This window comes from Acomys russatus, chromosome 20, assembly GCF_903995435.1.
Source record: "Acomys russatus chromosome 20, mAcoRus1.1, whole genome shotgun sequence".
NCBI classification, from domain to species: domain Eukaryota; kingdom Metazoa; phylum Chordata; class Mammalia; order Rodentia; family Muridae; genus Acomys; species Acomys russatus.
Window position 1 is genome coordinate 12,861,017 of NC_067156.1, and position 22,762 is coordinate 12,883,778.

The 22,762-nt window shown below is 42.1% G+C and overlaps 1 protein-coding gene across 6 annotated transcripts in view; it reads left to right on the forward strand.

The window, feature by feature from the left end:
• Dtna (dystrobrevin alpha) overlaps positions 1–22,762 on the forward strand; it is a 358,243-nt gene that overhangs the window by 313,064 nt on the left and 22,417 nt on the right. For 4 of the 6 annotated variants that reach the window (XM_051163351.1, XM_051163346.1, XM_051163347.1 and 1 more), the window contains 4 exons: positions 7,899–7,986; positions 8,479–8,576; positions 11,860–11,973; positions 18,827–18,923. In XM_051163351.1, the coding sequence (XP_051019308.1) occupies positions 7,899–7,986; positions 8,479–8,576; positions 11,860–11,973; positions 18,827–18,923 (397 nt within the window). Of the gene's footprint in view, positions 1–7,898; positions 7,987–8,478; positions 8,577–11,859; positions 11,974–18,826; positions 18,924–20,634; positions 21,816–22,762 lie in introns of those variants that run through there. The other 2 variants (XM_051163348.1, XM_051163349.1) reach the window with 1 other exon arrangement.

The following is a 22,762-nucleotide window of genomic DNA, read 5'->3' on the forward strand; positions in this document are numbered from 1 at the left end:
GAAGGCTAAATATTCTTATTTCCATTTTACCAATAAGAAAATGTGGGCTTAATGTAATATGTAAAGAGTGCTCCAGGACTGACTGCTGGCAAGGGCTTGCACACAGGCCCTCTGACAGAGAAGCTCATCCTCCTGTCACCCTTTGTGAGATGTGAGTTACCCGATTCTAACTACTTAACACAAGGTGAAACTGGCTTGTTTATAAATACTCTGCTTCCAAGTTAAAGAAACACTTGTGCTGCAGGTGGTTCTAATATAAGGTAAGCCAAACAAGTCCTTAGCTCAGTGAAAGTACATGTTGTTTCTCTGATTGACCTAACTGCACATCTATCTGTAAGGGCCTTCTCCAATGAGGGAAGAGAGCGTCTCACTAGGGAACACACTGACACCTCTCGAAAGCTTATCAATTACCTGGGCTTACCGGTGATTTGTGGAAATATCTCGAGGAGGCAGAACAAAAGATTAAAACAAATCTAGATTCCATCTATACGCATACTATTCAGACAGTCTAGAATGCTTCTCCAGACTCTGTAAGGGAGGAAGGAAACAACTAAAAGCTATCGAGTGTCATCTGCTGTCACAACCAGTTGCTGTCTCTTGCTTAGATTCTCAATCTCCTATAACTGGGTTAAAATGGTCTGTTCTCATTCTCACGTACAAGCAATTGTATATTGTATAATGAGCAGCCTTATTGCTAAGTGAATTTGTAACCCGTCTTATTTAAAATTGTCCCCCAGGGCTGGGGATGTCGCTCTGCTGGTGGAATGCTTGATCTCCAAGTTTGATCCCAGTGTCACACAAGTAGAGGCGTAGGCTTGTAAATCTTAACTCCCCTGGATATGGAGGCAGAAAGACGAGAGGTTCAAGGTCATACTTAACCCATCAGTGGGCTTGAAACCAGTCTAGGATCCATGAGACTTTGTCTCAAAAAAAAAAAAAAAAACAGTAAAATCAAATAGTTCTATAATATCTTATTTTGTGGGAACTTCTTCTTAAAGAGCACCAAACATGTTGAATTAGCACCGACAGCTTATGAATTTCATGTAACTGTAGGTATTGTTTTAAAGGCCTTGTCTACAAAGATAGTTATAGTCTAAAGTTAGTTGGGTACTGGGGCTATAATGAATAAATTCAGGAAAAAATGCAGTTTACTCCATAACATACTTCAACCTTTAATCCACTTATCTTATGTGTTTGTATTTTTAATGTGTAGGCTAAAACTTGATTGAAAGTGTAATTTTATTTTAACTTCTCAGGTTGTAAGGTTAAGGTGAATTTTTTGGGGGGGTTGGTTTTTGGTTTTTCGAGGCAGGGTTTCTCTGTGTAGCCTTGGCTGTCCTGGACTAACTTTGTAGACCAGGCTGGCCTCGAACTCACAGCGATCTGCCTGCCTCTGCCTCCCAAGTGCTGGGATTAAAGGTGTGCGCCACCACTGCCTGGCATGGTGAAAACTTTCTTAAGAGAAGCCACTGTAACTGTAACACTGTAACACTGTATACTGTTGTGACCTAGTAATATTGTTTCCTGGGTTCCTGCCTTTTCCTTGCAAACCACTCACTCAAGAGTCCTGATAATAAACAGCTCTTTCCCTGCCCACTCTTTAGTCATGTAAAAATGCCACCCAGGCCCCAGGATTACTTCATTATCTGATGCTCAACTCAACTCTCTGATGTCTTCCCATTTCCTGGACGGTATTGTCTATCGACAACATATATTCTCATCCACCTATAAAATATAAGATATTATCTGATTAAACAACCACAATAACCTTCCAGACTAGTGAGATAGTTCTACAGGTACTTGCCACCAGGCTCCGTGGTCTGAGTTTGATCCCAGGAGCCCAGATGATGGGAGAGATCTGACTTCTACCTCTTGTCTTGTGATCTTCACATGTGGGCTGTGGCATATATGTGAACACACACACACCACATACATATATACAGACATACACATATACACACATACACATGAACATACTCACACACACCTTTTTTTTAATCTTCCACTTATGAGCTAACAAATAATACCTTCTTGTTTGAGCCTTCCATTAGCTCAGCAGTTGTCAGTCAGCCTGTGGGTCACTACCATTTTGGGGGCGAACAACCCTTTCACAGGGTCACCTAAGGCCATTGGAAAACACAAATATTAACGTTACAGTTCATAAATGTAGAAAATTACTGTTATAAAGTAACTGAAAAACAATTTGATAGTTGGAGGGGGCGTTCAGCACACCATGAGGAACTGTATTAAAGGTGCGCAGCAATTAGGAAGATTGAGAACCATTGCATTAGCTATTTAATTTTAATGGAAGAATAACACATGAGACTTGATAACCTGAAAATTAATCTGTAGTGTCTTTATTCAAACAAATAGAAAAGAAAGGGCCCTTCAGAGAGAACATGGAAGAATTTATACTGCCTTACTCTACTGCCTCCTGTTACATCATACTTTTGACTGACTGCCCCACCCTGGAAGTCAAATCTGGCCTGCCCACCCCAAAAGAATCAAAGAAATGAGACAGACCTGAGTTCCCAGAAATCTTTGCAAAACCTCAATTTGCTAAGCCTTGACCCGTCTGGGTGTCACCTGGAATCCCATGTAAGGACACTGGCCGTCCCTTTAAGGTGGGCACCAAAGAGCTTTCACAGAAACAGTTCCCCTCATTACAAAAGCAGCCGGCAGAGCGCAGTACCCCTTTCAGCATGCCGTGGTCTTGTAGGCTGCGGTCTTTAGAGTCCTCAAATGAACAGTTAGCAGTAGAGAAAGTGCTGAAGTTGGTATTTATTTTAATAATTTACGAGTTATTGGTCATTTATTTTCAACTATATGTAACTGTGGTCTTGAAATAATGAAATTTATCAGAGGAATGTCCCATTCGCCTGCGTAATGTGGACATCTTGAAAGGCTCACATTGGCTCACAAATCATTTGTTTGCATTACCCCAGTGCTCATTTACAGCACGTTGGGGGAAGAGAGGCATGGAATATGAGTTATAACTTATAAAACAGGATCTCATATCTCTGTGGCTTACATTGCCAGGAGGCTTTTTTATATAACCTTCATACTTTATTTGCTTGCAGGTCAGTCATAATAAAAAATACGTTTACCATGAAATCTTTTATCAAGGTTTTTCATTACGTATTTATCAAAGCACTAGAAGGTGTTCATGACAAAGTCACTTTCGAACCCTCAGATGGCTGAGCACTGGGTACCTGAAGCTGCACAAACCATGTTGATTGGGCAGTTACTCTCTAACACAACCAACCAGCAATGACAGGCATGTTCAAATCAAACTAAATGGTCTCTTACTAGGTTAGGCAACTGTCTAAAGCAAAGGCAGTGTAACTTTCCCTTTCTCTTGAAGTTTTAATATGAAATGTGGCCATCTTAAACCCTTCGTAATGTAGACACTGCTTTATAAAGATATACATCTACTTCCAAGAAGTAACTTTTCACAAATAAATCTGGCTTATTCTATTAAATTTTATGTTCAGTCGACCTTGGGCTTGATATTAAATATCATGTGAGTTCTGTATTCTAGAATTTTCTTGTCTCAAGAATATGTCTGAGTTTTTGATCTTAGCCATTCTGATGGGTGTAAGATGGAATCTCAGTGTCGTTTTGATTTGCACTTCTCTGATGACTAACGAGGACGAGCATTTCTTTAAGTGTTTCTCGGCCATTTGATATTCCTCTGTTGAGAATTCTCTGTTAAGTTCCAAGCCCCATTTCGCAATTGGGTTGTTTGGTTTTGTGGTGTTTAATTTCTTGAGTTCTTTATATATTTTGGATATTAGACCTTTGTCAGAAGAAAGGTTGATGAAGATCTTTTCCCAGTCTGTAGGCTGTCGCTTTGTTCTCTTGACAGTGTCTCCTGCCTTACAGAAGCTTCTCAGCCTCATGAGGTCCCATTTATTAATTGTTGACATTAAGGCCTGAGCTGTTGGTGTACTGTTCAGGAAGTTGTTTCCTGTGCCTATGTGTCCCAGGCTCTTCCCCACTTTTTCCTCTAACTGAATTAATGTCTCTGGTTTTAAGTTGAGGTCCTTAATCCACTTGGACTTGAGTTTTGCTCCTCCTCGTTAGTCATCAGAGAAATGCAAATCAAAACAACGCTGAGATTCCATCTTACACCCATCAGAATGGCTAAGATCAAAAACTCAAATGACACATGTTGGCGAGGATGTGGAGAGAGAGGAACACTCCTTCATTGCTGGTGGGAATGCAAACTAGTACAACCACTTTGGAAAGCTATCTGGTGCTTTCTCAGAAAAATGGGAATAGGGCTTCCTCAAGACCCAGCCATCCCACTCCTTGGAATATACCTAGAAAATGCCCTATCACACAACAGGGACATATGCTCAACCATGTTCATAGCTGCTTTATACATAATAGCTAGAACATGGAAACAGCCTAAGTGTCCCTCAGTAGAAGAATGGACTAAGAAACTGTGGTACATTTATACTATGGAATACTACTCAGCTATTAAAAACAAGGAATTCTCGAAATTTGTGGACAAATGGATTGATCTAGAAATTATCATAATGAGTGAGTTCACCCAGAAGCAAAAAGAGACAAACGGTATATACTCACTTATATCAAAACACTAGTCCAAGGGATACGTACCATGAAAATCTTTACTTACCAAGAAAGTGGGTCAGAGGAGAGGACATCCGATTGAGACTTTAGGCAAGAGTAGCATGGAAGAAAGAGAAAATAGTAGGACCCACAGGGTCCTGGAAACCTACAAGAAGAACTTTATGACAGGGAGATCTGGGTCCTGGGGTCCTCCTCAAACTAAGGCACCAGCGAAGGAGAATATAGGCAGTAAGCTTCGAACCCCTACCAAGACCTAGCCGACGAACATGACACTCTCCACCGTTGAGTGGAGAGTGAGATCTGACTCTCACATGAACTCTGGTGCCCCTTTTCTGACCATGTCCCCCAGATGGGGAGACCTGGTGGCACTCAGAGGAAGGATAGCTAGTTACCAAGAAGAGACTTGATATTCTGAGAGCATATAAAGGGGGAGGAGGTCTCCCTCAGTCACAGACATAGGGGAGGGGAGAAGGGGAGAAATGGGAGGGAGGGAAGAATGGGAGGAAACAGGGGAAGGGCTAACAATTGAGATGTAATATGAATAAATTAATTTTAAAAAAAGAAAAAAAAGAAAAGAAAATGTCTGTAAAGTACCTAGCAGTTAAGTGAACATCAGTTAAACACTCACCAAATATATATTTATGTGGTTTAGACATGGTCCTTATTTCTTTTTACAGATGTTTTATTTAAATTTTTAGATGTTTCTGCTAAAGATATAGACCATGAATATAATCTTTTCAGACAATGAAATAATCTTCTGAAACTTCATCAGAAACTCAGATTCTCAGATTATACCCTCAAACTTCAGCCAGCCCCACCAACTCTACTAGAGGGTTTAGAAACTGCAGATTTAGACTATAAAGTTTGAGATGCCCTGCTCTGGATGGTTCAGATAGTGGCTGAGATTTTTAAAGAGACAAGAATCATTAATGCAACTCATGAAGTTACCAAGAGGCAAGATAATGTAGTTGTTAATATTTTTAGCACATGGTGTGCTCTAGGAAGTATGCCAACCGGACCCCTATTGCATCTCTTATTACCTCAGTTGAACCATCAAGAAGAAAAGGCTCTTCCTGTGGGTAGAGAGGGACTGGTGAACTGGAGAATTCAAGATTGCTTACTTGCTATAGTCCACAGAAAAGGGCTAAGCCTGGAATGGAGCTGCTCAAGATGGAAGCTGCTAGGGTTGGCAGGTATGAGGGATATAGACATCGTCAGAGGCAAGAGCTGTGGAGGATGTTCCAGATGCCCAGGCAAGAATGTTACAATGACAAATCCAACAAAACAGGGGCAAGATCCTAGCTTAGTAGACATGAAGAAATCCACCCATCTTCTCACTTTAAAATGAAGTTTTAAGAGACCGTGTTACACATTATCTTTATATGTAAATGTATGTATAGAACAATTATGTATGACTTTATGAATCTGAGTCTTCACAATGGAAAACTCTTAGTGATACTTGCGTAGAAATGAGTGTTTTTATAAGCTATCATGATTTCATTATTATTTCATTTTTATTTATTTGCTTTTTGTATATGAGTGTTTTGCCTGCATGTATGTCTGTGCAGTGTGTGTGTCTGTGTGAGTGTGTGTGTGTGTTTCCGCAGGCCAGAAATGGGCATCAAATCCCCTGGAACTGGAGTTATACATGGTTATGGATGTCATGTGAATACAGAGAATTAAATCTGAGACCTCTGGGAGAGTAGCCAGTGCTCTTAACCCCTGAACAATCTCTCTGGTTCTTACTATTTTTATTTTAAAAATAAAAGTGGAAGGGCCAGTGGAGAATGACATAAATGCACTTCGGAATGAGAAACAGTTTCTAAGCATACATACATCATAATAACAAACCAAGTTTAATTTGTTAACACAATTGGTGTTGTTAGTATGTCTCACTGAACTTTTTTTAGCATCACACAAAATGTAGCCATATATTAAGAGTTTTAGAAGATGGCATTTTATGATATGGTCCATAGTACTTGTGTTTGCATTAATTTTCAGGGACTCAGGCAGCCTTATTTTTGTGTGAGCAGTTTCTATAATTTGATAGGAGCCACTAAATATTTTCTATCCATGCCATTGGGAGCCACCACTTAATCCGGTGTCTTTGGAAGCAAATAAAAGACATGGGTGGCCTAGGAGGTGGCACTGTTAACAGCCACATAAGCCATCCCTTGCAGTATAACATATTACCCTAGAGATTAGCAAATTAAAGCACTGAACATCATCTCACGGTTTCATGAAGGACTCTGGGCTTGGCTTAGCAAGATGCTTTTGACTCAAGGATGTTTGTGGGGTGATGGTCCAGCTGTCCTCTCTTGCTCTGGGATCAACTGCAGCCTCAACCAGTAGGGATTCATTCTCATGGCTCCTGGTTGGTTTGGCCCCTCATCATACTTACAGATTTATGACATGTGACCCAATTTCCCTCAAGAAAATTATCCTAAGAGACTAGAACTCCCAAGAGATAGAACACCCAAAATGGAAGCCACAGTCTTTTAAAACTATATATTAGAGGTGATTTTCTATTCCTCTGCCATCTTCTGTTCATTAAATGGAAGTCAGTGAGTGCAGGCCACAGGGAAGGGAGGAGATTACGTAAGGACGTGAGTGCCAGCAGGCAGGAGTCATTGAATCAACAACAATACAGCTGGTCTTTGCCCTCCCCTCTACTTCCATATTTTCTGATGTTGCCACTTTTTGACACGAATTATTTGTGAAAAGAAAGTTTTAAAACATTAAAAGCAATCAAATTAAATTAAAGAGAAAGTATTCTTATATCTCAAACATCAGAAAAGTCACGTCACTTCTCATTGGAGCTTTCTTAATAAGATGACTGGACTGACTGGGCAGAGGACCTATTTTTTGACCTTCCCAGCCACACATGGGATCGCACCATGAACCCAAGTTGAATATCATTAATCTAAGAGACATTTGGCGAACTTGAAAATATTTGGCAGCCCCTATTTGACCACTCCCCCATGGTGGGGAGGCTTGGCGGCACCCAGAGGAAGGGTAAGCAGGCTACCAGGATGAGACCTGACAGGCTGTGACCATATGGTGGGGGAAGAGGTCCCCTTCTGTCACAGACCTAAGGGAGGAGAATATGGTAAAGAAGGGCGGGAGAAGGAAGTGGGAAAATACAAGTGAGGGGATAACAAGTGAGATTTAATCTGAATAAACTACTTAAATAAAAAAAAAAATTTGGCATTGAAATGGCCAAAGCCACAAGCCGTGATAGGAATACACCAGTCTCTCCCAGTGACCTGAAAGTATCCTGTATACTTTGCTCCCTATAGTATGCTTGAGAGTTCAAACCGGCTTGATGAAGAACACAGGCTGATCGCCAGGTACGCCGCACGGCTGGCAGCAGAATCCTCCTCACCTGTAAGTAGAAGGAAAGGATCCACCTGTTGTCCTTCGTGGCCCTTGAATTTCAAATGCCCCTAGTCCATTGTTATCAGAATGCCTGGTGCTAATTAAGAAAAGTGTTGCTTTTTTAATACTCCTATCTTTGTTGCTATAATTACGGTGCCTTGGTAACGCATTCCTCGCTTTAGCAATATGATGGACAAAGGAAAAAAACTTCTACAGTGATGTGATACTCCCAATTGGAAGCCCCACACACCTCCACTTTACCCAATCTCGTTTCCACAGCTGAGACCCTGAGGAACGGGTGTTGGCTCTCCATTGTGTAGGTATATTTCAGATCTGTAGAACAGTTTGCTTTTCGAAGAGATAGCTATTTGATTTTCTGTTCTTGCCCACCCATCCCCAATGGAATGCTTCCTTCATCCTTGTCTGCATAGCCCATGATTCTCATGTTACAGGTGTGTTCACATTCCTAACATTAAATAGTGTCAACTACATGTTTTACAGCAGCCAACGCAGCAGCGGACTGCCCCTGACATCTCCTTCACCATTGATGCAAATAAACAGCAAAGGCAGCTGATTGCAGAGCTCGAAAACAAGAACAGGTAGGGCCTGGGGACATGGCCCTTAAGTGTTTGGGATTTACTCACATGCCTGTTTAAGCCATCTTCAGTCTGCAAGGATGGCTTCTGGAGTTGTGCCTGTGTGGTGTGAGGGCGTGTGAGTGTGCACGCATGCCTCTGTGTTTGCCTGTGTGTGTGGTGTGTGAATATTTCAGAAACATCAACAAGATTGAAGATACCCCTCTGGACAGTCTTGTTTCCTTTTCCCTGGTTTTCTTAACAGGCTGTAGTTCAGGGGGATCTTCCTGGGCACACAGAGGAACATGTCTCTGTTGCTCGGGGATGAGTAAGAATTCTCCTACAAGGCTAAAGAAACACTGAGGGCAGCTTTGCCATCATCCCACATTCAGTCCAAATAGCTCTGTGTCAGCAGGTCTCATCTCTGCTCAGCACAGGGGAATCCCGCAGATTCGGACTCCGCATCCTCTCCCCAAAGCTGCCCACTTCGTCCCCACCACCAGCTCCCAACCAACATCGTGTTTTTTCCAAGACAAAACCCTCCTGATTTTCCATGGCAACTGGATTAAACCCCTCTCCTGTCACCACGACATGCAAGGTGTCAATTCTCCTGATCATCACACTCCAGCACCATGTAGCTTTTTTTTTTTTTCTTTCTTCCTAATGTTGCTGCTTCAGCGTGGAAAGCTTTCACATGGAGTTCTGCAGCATAGCCCCTCACCACCCCCTAACATTACTTCCCATGTGTGTGTCTATGTGTGTGTGACTTGAGTGTGTGCATGTGTGTGTGATTTCTGTGTATCTGTTCATGAATGCGCATGTTCATGTGTGTGATTTCTGCACGAGTATGTACACATGTATGCCTGAATGTATGTATATGGGAGTATGCAAGTGTGTATGTGCATGTATTTGTGTGTGCACATGTATGTGTGTGTATGTTTGGTGTGTGTGCATATGTATGTGGTTTGTGTGTGTTTGTGTGTGCAAACATGTGTGTGCTTGAACACCTGTGTGTGCATGTGCCATTTGTGTATATGTCTGTGATTTGTGTGTGTCCATGGGTGTGCATATGTGTATGTATGACTTGTGTGTTTTTGTGTGTATGTGTGCATGAGTGCTTGTGTTATGTAGTGTGATGTGTTTGTTTGAGCATGTATGTGTACGCGATTTTTCTGTGTGTGTGCATGTGTGTGAGTATGTGTCTATATACCATGCGTGTGTGTGTTCATGTGAATGTGTGTATGCACATGTGTGTATGGATGTGTTGTTTTGTGTGTGTACACATATGTGTGTATGACCTCGATGTCTGTAGTAATCTTATTTATTCCTCTATGTCTTATTTTAACCCCACCTTCCATGAATAAAATAGAAGTTCTCTAAGAACAGAGGTTATGACAAAGCCTGCATGGGCCCAAGAATGTGCCTAAAATTGTAGGCACTAGGTAAACTAAGTTCTGAGTAAGTGCATCATGGGAACAACTTGCACGGTCTATATTCCTTGGAACAACACAAAATGTCTTAATTCCTCATCCTATTCTTAATACTGACATCATATTTGATGCTGTGGTGGGAAAGAAGGAAACTGGTCACTTTAACTACCTGGGCTGTGCATTGACACCATTTTACTGCTTGTTTCTGGATGTTATTGCATTGTGCACCCCTAAGCACATGCTTGTAGACCTGGAGGGAGGAAAGGGATGGGGTGAGGGAGAGGAGAGCAGAGAGGAGTGGAGAGCGGTGAGGGGGGAGAGAAGACAAGGGGAGCAGAGAGGAGAGAAGAGGAGAGGAGAGGAGAGCGTCATCCTGCCCTTGAGCATGAATGATTCCTAAAATCCTCTGCCCCATCCTGAGGAACAGCTCATCCACTCTGAACTCACCCATCTTAAACCAGCAGCCCTACTCCTGCACACGCACTTATTTTGGGGCTCAGCTCTCTGGCACCCTAGGAACCCTGAAGAGTGGCAGAAGAAGGAGGAAAATCAGCTAAGAGACTGTGGACCTAGCCTTTCTATAACTTCAGTGGCTCCCTCCTCTCTTTTATATGAAAGACGAGTTTCCACAAAAAAAAAAAAAATCCTTTAAAGAAATATTTCTACCCTAGATCACCAGGGAGAAAGCAAAGAATGGTTAACAGCCACTGCCATAGTCCAAACTTCTCACCATACCCAGGAAAGGTAGACTAGCCTCTCGATTCTCAAATCAGTGTTCAAAACTATAACCACCTGGCTATTCCAACTTGACCTGTACTGTCTGTATTTTGGTACCCATTACCTGACTCAGGGAAATCTAATACTCCCAACATGAAAAAAAAATGTTCATTAGCCTAATTTAATTATTACTTGGTGTATGAATGTATCATGCTTTTATATTACTCCATAAAATGGACACTTTTATGTCGGTTTACATTTCTGAAACATGGAAAGCCCACCACACCCCACCCCCAACTTGCTCAACAAATCTGTTCTTCTTTCTCAGTGTATCCTGCTGTCTTACAGGCCTGACACATCCAGAACGCACAGGAGTATAATACTAGTAATCGTACCTAGTGGCCTCAAATATACTCACACATAACTTGGTTTGCACAGTTGCATGTCACTGATGGCCGGCCTAACATTCCCCCACATGGAGGGCAGCCTGGCATCAATAATAGTCTGACATACCTCACTGTCTGGCAGAACTTCTACCAATAGCACTCTGTGTCACAGAATTAATCACAATGAATCCTTTTAAAAAGCTTTTCCTTGTAAGGCTGCCTTCTTTGTGATTTGTTGTTAAAACTGAAGATGTAAAGTTTTTTTAAAAAACAATCATAACATTGAGATTTCTCTGATAATTTCAGTAAGAAATTTTTTCTCAGTAAGAAAATAAGGATATTTATTTTTGTTAAATGAGCATCATTTTTACTTTCGTCTCACTCCAAGCATATCTCATTTTGTACTCATGGGAATTTGATAGTGTCAGAGTGTAATCATAAATAGTGGGAGATAGCAAATGCTGCACTCACCGATGCTGGACCTGTGACCGTAGCAGCACATGACTCACTGGAGAGAGGAGAGGCCCTAGGGATAACATTCAGCAACACACTACACGACCTGCATGGTTCCAATGTGCTAGGGGTGGGGTGAGCCTTGCACTCCTTCATCCCAACAGAGATGGCTGCGGGCCATCCCCGGGTGAGGAAGGTCAGCTGTGCTCTTAATCACAGACAAGCCCACTTCTCTCTGCTCTCCTGGCCTGGTGTGTTCCTGGTCGGTATCCTGGGAGGCCACTGATGCTGGTACTTACCCTCCTCCTCCTCTCCCCCAAGAGAAATCCTACAAGAGATCCAGAGACTTCGGGTGGAACATGAGCAAGCTTCACAGCCCACACCAGAGAAGGCTCAACAGAACCCCACCTTGCTGGCAGAACTCCGGCTCCTCAGGTAAGGGAAGGACACCTAAATGTCTCCGAGGAATATATATGTTTAAGATCTGTTTTGTTTTTAATGCATCTCGTGGAAGGGTCTGTGTGCACCCATACATGTATACATGTTTAGGGGTGCATAGGTAGAAGCCTGAGGTGAACAGTCCAGAATCTTCCATTACTCCCAGCCTTATGTTTTGAACCAGGGCGCCTTTCCTTGATGTGGCTGGTGTACCTAGTCAGCTTGCTCCGAGGATCCCCTGCCTCTGCCCAAAGAGTATTGAGGTTACAAGGGTTGCACTGTGCTTCTCTGGCATTTGTGTGAGGGCAGGGGATATGAAATCCAGCTCTCGTGCTTGTGTGACAAGTTCTGAGCTGCCCCCACACCCCACCCCATGTTTGAGCTTTTTAACACTGTCTGGCAGCAGCTGGCCAGCACAGAGTCCTGATCCACTGTAGCTGCTGGTCTTTGTTTTTCCATAAAAACACACTTGATCACTGAGATTTGGGCAATTTTAAGAGACTATCCTTTTTCTTTTTTCTTTTCTTTTCTTTTTAACTAGACAAAGAGAAAAGGACAGTGTGCGTTAGATCAAAAGCAAAATCTCTTCACTAGGAAAAAAATGTTTCATTTGACTGTTTTTAGTCATTTGCACTATCAAAATGTGTGTAGACTATCACCAAACACATAAGCGGCTAAATAAACATCCTGGATTTCTAAATTGAAAGCTTTATATTTAGACCACAAGCCAGAATCTGGTTTTCTCTAAATCATGTCTTCAAAAGAGTCCTGCTTTGTGGTACAGGCCTGTAACCCCAGCCAGTAAAAATGCTGAGACAGGAGGGTCATGAGTTCAAGACTAGCCTGGATAACATAATGGACCTTGTCTCAATTGTTTATAAAAGTGACCTAGTCAGCTCACTGGACAAACTCCTGCAGCACCTGTGAGGGCTGGGGACTGACTCCCTCAGAACCTCCTTTAAAACAGCTGTCACACTTCTGTGTTCTTCCTTTGGCGGGAAGCCTCGACTTGTCTAATCTGTCACCTCAGGACGTTTGGTTTGGAAGGTACAATGGAAAGTCATGACTGCTCTCTTCCCATGCTGAATGCTAAGTGGCTGCAGCTTCCCCACCACTTCTATGCTGCAAAATGCAGATATTATCATACGTTCCTCTCATGAAACTGACAGCGCCATGCCTTGAATGTGACAAGGATTCTGGTGCATTTGTGGAGAAAACAGTGGAGAAGTCAGTTCTCTCAATGCACATCGCATTGGTCTTCACCTCTGGGGGATTACACGCTCTCAGTCTTCGGTCTCCAGGCTGCGTCTCCTCCACGTGTCCCTGCAACTCTGTGAGCAATAGTTGCTATGGGTGCAGGCGCCTCTTCCCTCTCTCCAAATGGAGACTAAACTCAAGAGGTGCCTCCTGCCTGCCGCTGTTGTTAAGCTCCTGTTGCATGCATACCCACCGATGCTTCTCGGGGTCCCAGCTGAGATCAGCTCTTCAGACACATGAGGACCAGAGAAGCGCTGCAGCCTACATGGCCCAGGTGCAAGCCCTGCCTCTCCCATCACTATCACTAGAGCAGACATGTCAAAGGCTCGACTTGAAAGGAGATTAGCAGAACTTTCAGATGCTGCTTTATGTAGAGTGATGCCTTGTACTCTTGAATATTAATCACAATTAATTGAGAAATTGATCTAATAATAGCTTAATTAATGGCAACAGAAATTCTTCCAAAGCATTTCTTCCAGATACCTGTATGGTTTCCATTCTGACTCCAGTGAAACCACCATAAATTCTTGCCCACTCTACCAGACTATTTCCTAGAAGAGAAGAAAATGAATAGAAGAAAAACATGATGATGTGTTTTTTTTTTTTTCCCAAGACAGGGTTTCTCTCCGTAGCCTTGGCTGTCCTGGACTCACTTTGTAGACCAGGCTGGCCTTGAACTCACATCGATCCACCTGCCTCTGCCTCCCAAGTGCTGCGATTAAAGGCATGCACCACCACGCCTGACTCGATGATGTATTTTTATAATCTTCATCGAATATCTTTTTAAAACAAATGACTGCTTGACATTCTTTTGCCAAACTGCATCATGAAGAGCCTCCACAATTTAAGGTTCAAGGTTAAAGCTAATGTTCAAAGACATAGGACAGAATAAGTGAACATGGAAGTAGGATGGTCATTGGTCCGCCAGCATCAGAGTAGCACCTTGCGGCTGCCTGAAATGCCCATTTACCTCTCTTCCACTGGCCATCATATTCTTTATAGGAGGGATTGGGGAAGGAATTCTCAGAAGCATTTTTGATGCCCCTCCTGTATAGCTTTTGCTTCTTGAAGTGTTCTGTTCCGTGTGAAGGATAGACGGAGAAGATGGCAGCATGAGCCTCGGTCACTGAGAATGTTGTTCCAATTGATAGTTTCCCGTCCCTGATGGAGCCATCATGGAACAGGGACAGTTCTAGCTACCCTCCTATGACCTCAGCTGAGCATTAAGCCTTACTTCCTAAGGAGTCTGGAACCACCGTCAGCATCTTTGTTGCTGCCACTCCCTGTCGGCTGGTGCCCAGCTGCCCACAGTCAGCCCCCTCCATATTCTATACAGTTCTTTCTCCTAAAGGAAGAGCTGCCCTCTCTCGAAGGCTGGTTCTTTAGATAGTTGTGCCACTTGCCACACATGCCAGGTGCTGTGGCACCTGCGCCACCGCAGTACCGAGTCGAGGGGCGAGGGGCTGCGGATTTAACTCATGCACACACACACACACACACACACACACATACACAATAACACAGCGGGTCCTTCGTGCTAAGAGAGCGGCAGCGGTTTATTCTTTCTTATCCCAGAGTTCCAAAGAGCCTTCTTATACGCAGCAAAACAGGAATCCTCCTCCCAGGTGAAATCCCTCAAGAGGTAATCACACACAGGAGGAAAAGTCTTGAGGAAGGGAGGGGCGCGTTCTCAGAGCAGTAAACACGACTAGCTAACCAAGATAAACACAGACATGGACGCTGCTAGAAACAGGACATGAAACAGCAAGACAGGCAGGCAGCCCAGTCGGGCCTGGTTCCTACAAGGTGCTTCTTCTTTCTCTGTACTAAGCATTTCCAGAATTTGGAGATTGCACAGATACACTGACAGCCAGATTTAAATCAAGAAAACCTGGGAAATCTGCCTTTTAGTCTTGTTATTTCAGACTGTCAAGAGGGCTCTAAGACAATAAGCTCTCCCAAGGTTACTTCGGGCACAGTTGGCAGCAATGAACAGCACCCACAGGAGCCTGTACTGCATCTTTGCTTCTCCACCCTTCCAGAACTTTTCTTGAGAAAACATGGATTCATGGACTTGCTTTAATTAATGCTCACCTTTGTTTTTATCTTAAGATCAGTATGGCCTTTCTAATTGATTATGCTTCCCTTTTTACCTAAACCACGAGGAGACTGAAAGGCACACTTGCAGAACAGATGTGGTTGTGACCAGGCACTTTCTGTGTATTCATCACCTGACTCATATTGGGTGCTAAGTTCCATATACGCTCTGCCATTGAACTCAATAGCAAGCCTAAAAGAAAGGCTCTATTATTTGCTCCTTTTATAAATGTGGAAACTGAGATTCTCTAATGTTAAATAAAGGTGGCATACATCATGGCCCTAAACCACTAAAAATGCATGAATATGCTTCCTAAGAATACCATTTTCTCTTATAACCATGGTCCAATCTTAAATTCAGGAAGTTACTGTGGATATATGTTATCTCATATTTAATTCATATTAAGATATTATTGGCCTAATACTATCATAAAAGAAAATAGATTACAACACATAGACACTAAATTAAAGATAACCACACAGAATTTCAGAATAACAAGCATTAATTTAGGGCTGGAGAGATAGCTCAGAGGTTGAGAGCACTGCCTGCTCTTCCAGAGGTCCTGAGTTCAATTCCCAGCAACCACATGGTGGCTCACAACCATCTATAATGTGATCTAATGCCCTCTTCTGGCCTGCAGGTGTATACTGTATGCAAAATAACTAAATAAATCTTTTTTTAAAAGCATTAATCTAGAGATGCATACACTTAGCAGAAGAAAATCAAAATCATTATTCAGTCTTTATGTTGATTGACCACCTTGGACATGGAAGCCATACCACAGATTTGGCGATTGTTGCTCTAAACAGTTGGATAGAAGACTGAACAAAGGCATTTTTAAATTACTTTAATAGAATTAAATTCCATGTTTTCAAATTACTATTATAATATGCATGTACAATACCACTGATTTATGTTGGGTAATGCTAAGTTAATCCTAGTTCCCTTTTTCTAAGGTTTTAAATGCCTCTCCTAATATTTCTTACCTACAATAGTAAAATTCTTCACTGACCTTCTCAATAGGCTCCTGTGGCCAAAATTATAGGGACGTCATAAGGTGAAAACTAAGTGTAAGCTACAAACTCTTGTCCCAAGCCCTACTGTAAATGTCCGGACACTGCTGTGTGCTGATAAGACTAAAACAAAACAGTCCTTGTGTGTGTCACTGAAGGATACTTTGGAATGAGATGAAAGCTACAAAATTAGAAAGCTTCTGCCCAAGGAGGCAGCAAACAAAATAAGCTGCCTATAACTTGTGATGTTTCCCTTCCTCTGGATTCAGAAAAGGAAGTTAAAGAAGAACTAGTTAAGGAGTCAATCACTGTGTCAAAAAAAAAAAAAAAAGAGGCTGGAGAGGTGGCTCAGCAGTTAAGAGCACTGGCTGCTCATCCAGCAGACCTGGGTTCAATTCCCAGCAACCACATCATGACTCACAATCATCTGTAACTACAGGTCCAGGGGGATCCGATGGCTTCTTCTGGCCTCTGGGGCACCAGGCTACACATGAGGCACAGACATGTGCATGTGTGTTATTATATATGTGTAGCAAAGGTTGAGATATTTTATACTTTTGACTCATTGTAAAGAATGTCTATATAAAAGCATATTTAAAGTGTTCCTAATCTGTCCACCTATACATAAATATCTTTCAACCCAATAAGTCACAGCCTAACTCACTGTGATATCCCTCACACTGTCAGTTATTTTATTTCACAGGACCCAACTAGAAGCGTGCCTGGTGTGGTGTCTGTGCCATTGAGACGCATGTTTCTAAGGAATCCAGGCATTTGTAAAACATAAGCTCTGATATTTCAATCTGAGCAAAAGACCCCTTTGGGCACAAGGAAAATATATAGTTTTAAATTATGTGTGTGTGTGTGTGTGTGTGTGTATGCTGGTTCACTTTTTCTAAGGTCTTAAATGCCTCTCTTAGTATTTCTTACGTACAATAGTAGAATTATTCACTGACCTTCTCAATAGGATCCTGTGACCAAAAATTATAGAGATATCGTGAGGTGAAAACTAAGTGTAAATCAGAAATATTGCCAACTCTTGTCCCAAGTCCTACTGTAAATGTCCAGAGACTACTGTGTGCTGAAAAGGCTAAAGAAAAACAGTCCCTGTGTGTGTCACTGAAGGATACATTGGAATGAGATGAAACCTATAAAATATATACAATATATTTGCAATATATTGTATATATATTACATTTATATTTTAAGTTTTATATATATATAATTTGCTCATTAATTATCATGAAATAATGAAGCTGATACCAGTTTGAAAATATGCATATATGTCACAAATATAAAGCATTATTTTGTTGCTTAATATTTATGTTTCATGTTTTATATTTGTTAATTTTATCTAGTTTTATTTTATTTTGCACATACGGGTGTTCACCTGAATGTGTGCACTACATGTTTACAGGGCCTGCAGAAGCCAATAGGGTGTATTGCATCCTCAGGCACTGTAGTTTCATGTGGTTTTGAGGCATCATGTGGGTGCTGGAATTGAACCCAAGTCCTCTGGAAGTGAAACAAGTGCATTTGTTACTGGTCCAACTCTCCGGTCTCATGTTTTATGTTATTTTTGCAGTCCTGGAAACTGAGCATAAAAGTTTCAACTTGCTAGGCAAGTGCTTTCCCACTAAGATGCAACCTAGGCCCTCTTTTTACTCTCACCATGAGACAAGGGTTGGCTAGTTACCCAAGCAGCCTTGAGTTTGTGATCCTCCTGTCTCAACCTCCCAGGTGCCTGAGATTACAAGCCTGGACCCCTTAGGCTTAGCTAATATTCCTTTTCCTGCTGTTTTATTTCTGCCCCCTTTAGGGATCTTTTTTCATGTCTCTTAATGTCAACAAAAATTACAGAGTGCAGGTTAATAAACTGCTGACTGTTTAATAGAAGTTACGTCAAACAAACACAAGCCTTAGTCATCATTTTCAATTATAGAGAAAGTACGTGGGAACTCAGTTATCATGACTTCCCTTCATGAAACCAAGCCCAAACCAAATACTTGAGAATGCATAACCAGTATGGCCATTACTATTTCACCTCAGAAGGGCACTGATTGCATACATGCTAGAACAGATGTTAAATTGCATCCATACATCAGATTTCCAAAGGTCACGGTAAATTTTATATGAATGTATAGTAATTGCTTTGAATTTTGAAGATTTGTAGGGCTGGCCCTTTTTGTTTGATTTCTGAAGGCAATAGTACAGACCAAAGCTGGCCAGATCGTAAGCAAAGCACTGGAAATGCCAAAAGAGATTTCCATCCTGTTTAAACTTAGTGTGGCTTCTCTCAAATAAAAGTGCCCCTCACACTGAAACCCTTTGCCCATTTGAAGACAGGTATGTACCTGGAAACATTATCAAAAGTCTAGACATGCCCTCTTAGAGACGGCCCAAGACACACCCACAAAAATCAGGAAGTAGAATTAGCTCCACCTGAATGATTTTCTGATGGTGGTGGCGTCTTTTCTCTCAGACAGCGCAAGGACGAGCTAGAACAGAGGATGTCTGCTCTCCAGGAAAGCCGGAGAGAGCTGATGGTGCAGTTGGAAGGTCTCATGAAGCTGCTGAAGGTAAGGCATTTCAAAGCGATGGTTCTGACCTACAATTGTGGCATCTTGCAACTGTTGACATACAACTTGCTTTTCCAATTACTACATGTGATTTCCTCCCAGAATGTTGCAAACCCAAATATGGAACTATGTTTTAGGCCCGAGAAATGGTAGCAGTCGGTCAGTGATATGTCTCATTCTCACCCACTTTCTGGAACGAGGCTGCTAAGGACCATAAGGCAAACCCTTTGCTCATATTCAGTCTCTTTGTGCCCTTGAAAGTTACAAAACTGGATTTGTTTATAAGTGCTTTTTATCAATTAATCAATTTATCACTATCAGTCTAGATTGAACAGAGACTAATGTATAATTCAGGATATTAAGAAATAGTGACTTAACACGTCTTGGCAATAATAGTAAATATTTTATTGCATTTGTACAGCTCTAACAAGTCACATGACTTCCATGGGTCTCAGGTGCAAATTGTAAGTGGGATACTTCCTCTCTCTTCTGAGGGAGAAGTAGTAAATGGTAGAAGTCCTGCTGAGGGCAGTGTTATTTGATGGGAAGGAGCTCCCTTCTTTAATGAGGCCTTGTTTCTGTTACCAGTACATCTTAATTGATTTCCACGTTGACAGCAGATGGACACACGGCCACTTAGGCCAGTAGCAGTGTCAGTACTCCATGGTCATCTGGTCTGAGGGAAACAAGTGGGAACCAATACAAACAAGAACTGCCAGGTGCCAAAGGCAGCAGCTGGGACTTCTGATAGGATGCTAGTCCACAGATGAAATGTCTGTATGCATTCCCTGCGAGACAAGAATTTCAGGCTGCCTTTCAGTCCGTCCATTTTCCACCCCTCCCTAAAACACGAGTGTGTGGTGTCTCTGTTGCTTTCTTTTTCTTTACTTTCTCCTTCTCCCAAACTCCCCCTTCTCTTTCCTTTCTTGATCCCTTCTTTCCTTCCTTTCTCTTTTTTTCTTTGTTTAAATTCTTTTTAAAGACAGTTTTGTAGAGCTTTCTGTCATTGACACTGTACTTGCTACATTTCTACCATTTGTTTTCTTTGCTCCGTTCTAGAACTTAGCCAACAGTTTGGGCCGTCAGTCCCTTCTTTAATAATTGATTTGGAAAATGCTTTGTTGTTACTCAACCAAATGTACTTTCTAGTGTGTTAGACATAAGAAGTATAGCACTTGGGGGTGGGTTGGTTGGGGTTGGTTCTGTCTGTGGTAAGACTAGATCGTTGGTAATCTGCTGCTGTTTCTAGCCTATTGTCTCATTTGATGCAACAGAAAATCTCTTTTCTGCTTCCCTTTGAAAATATGTCAGATGAAAAGACCTGAGCCCATCTTGCCCTTTCCCTGAATGGCAGGAAATTTTGACAAATCTCTCTGCTGGTGTCCCCATGCCTCTTCCACTGTAGCAATGAGATAGAAGTCTACTGACCAGCAGTCTCATGGGAGCAAGCCCTCCCAACTGAACACAGACTTTGTACCAAGACATACAAGTACTAGGACAGACAGACAGGTCAGACAAAAGGAGGAAAGGAATGGGTCTGTTGAATCAAATACCTAAATAGGCTTGGAACTAAAGTGACAGGGGTGGCAAAGGCCAGGAGAGGTGTTCAAAGCCGTGTTAATGCCTCCCCTCTCCTGCCTTCCTTCACTGTGTACGTGCTCTCGTTGGAACCCTGGGTAATCTAATTGTTATTGGTTCAATCTTTCTGTAGGAAGAAGAATTGAAGCAGGGAGTAAGTTATGTCCCCTACTGCAGGTCTTAACTAACAGTGGAGGGCTGCTGTCCTGCTGGCGTTCTCATTGCTTTGGCCTCTAATGTATGTTCGTGCTTCCGTTTGGAAAGAAAAAAAAATTTCATACTAATTCGCTTCCATTTCAACGTAGTGCTTGAATTGAGATTATAAAATTCAGCATTCTGTTATAACTGTCACTGCTGTCGGCAACAAATGAAGACCTGTGTCATGTTTAGAAGGGAGAAGAACTTGTGATTCACTGGGAAAGGTTTAGATCCCCAAAGGTGTTAAGTATCAAATCAAAGTTATGCTACTTGAAGTTACTGACAGGGCCCTTCTCTTGATAGAAGGCCAGTCACTAGAGCTACACAGAGGTCAATGTTGTCTCCCAAGCTGCAGCCCACAAGAGCAAACCTCCACACTGTGAACATTCAGTTCGCCTTCCATTTCCCTGAAAAGGTATAGAAACTCTGCTTGTAGGATTCAGGTAACGGAGCCCTTTCCATGACATATCTATGAGTCCATGCCCTCCACCCTGTGCTCAGAGATGTGGTTAATCCTGTGAGGCTATGCGTGGTAGCTGACTGTCCACTTCACATCTCTTCAGTTTTCCTCTAAAGCTGTTGCTTAACAAGAGTCTATGAAGAATCGGTAACTTCCTCCCCTTCCATTCTCACCCTTTCTGCTCTGTGATTTCATAAGCTCATTTCACACATATTTTTCTGGAGATGGGGGCATCATGGCTGTGTGACCGTGTCATACTCTGAAGCCCTGTGTGTGACCTTGTGGTCTGGTTCAGAAGCAAACAGAAGAAGCAGCTCACTGAGAGAAATTAAACTAGAGCAAAAGAAAAACAGCTCGCATACTCTGTGCATGTACCAAAGTGTATGATGGCATATCCCAGTTACATTATTTAAAGATAACTTTGTATCTGTGGTTTATTAGAACTTCAACCTTTCCAGTTTTAACAAATCTGTTAATTCTTCTGTATGCTCTTTTCTATTATTCATTCTGTGTGTTTGTGTGTAACAACGAATGTTTGCAAAACACTGGAAACTTCTTAAGTCTTCATTCCCAAGGTCTGTAAAAAAAAAAAAATAAGAAAAGAAATATGTTAAACCAATCTGTATTTCAGACAATAAAGACAATGTGCAGCATTATTTTGTATATTATGAAAAAAAATACTTTACTGAGCTGTCGCCAAATTTTCCCCAGGGATGACTCCCTTGTCTTAAAGATGCACTGTATTTGTAGCCTCCATCACTGTCCATCCCTGCATCCTGGGGTGTAGCCACTGGACTTAGATCATGGCAGAGCAAATGCCTATCCCTTGATATCTCTCCTCAAACAGGATTTTTCCCCTACCTCTTATTTTGCAAGTACATAGCAACAGAAAATCATGCTCCATTTTAAGCTCCCTCCTTCCACTGCACAGACAGGGCAATTGTCTTCCTTTAACATTCATTTCCCATGGGACCTTCCTTCCATTCCCCAAGCAGTATATTCTGGAAGACTTCTGCGGATTCACAGGGCCAGTGGGAGGACACTTTAGGTAGATCTTTGCACTTCCCTTCCTACCGTTTTCCTGTGGAGCTCCTCCCACCCTCTCTGCACTTTGAAGAGTGACACAGTAGGGACTGCAGCGTTGGCAGAGGTCATCTGTCCTTGACACCCAAATGTAGGTAACACGCTCATTTACTCTTATCTACTTGGTTTCTGCTCAAGTTTCTCTTTAAACTTACACCACTTACACCACCACAGCATATAATCAACAGCTTCGTGAACCTGAAATAGAAGAACATGGAACTAAGGAAGAGAAAATGTGACTGTGTCCCCTAAGGGGACCCTTAGCAACAAAACAAAAGAGGGAAATACAATCCAGGGTTTTATCAGCATAGAAATACCACTTCTTGGAAGCTCAGGACATCTCCAGCATTGACTACTAAGGCAAGCCTTCATTCGGAGCTTTATAGAAAAGTGTTGAACAATACAATAGAAAAATGCAGTCATAGATTGCATGTGGCCTGATCTTTAGTCAACAGTAAGCATAGAACCCCATTAAACCCAGCCCCACTGAGATGGTTCTAGGAGAAAATGAGCAATTCCT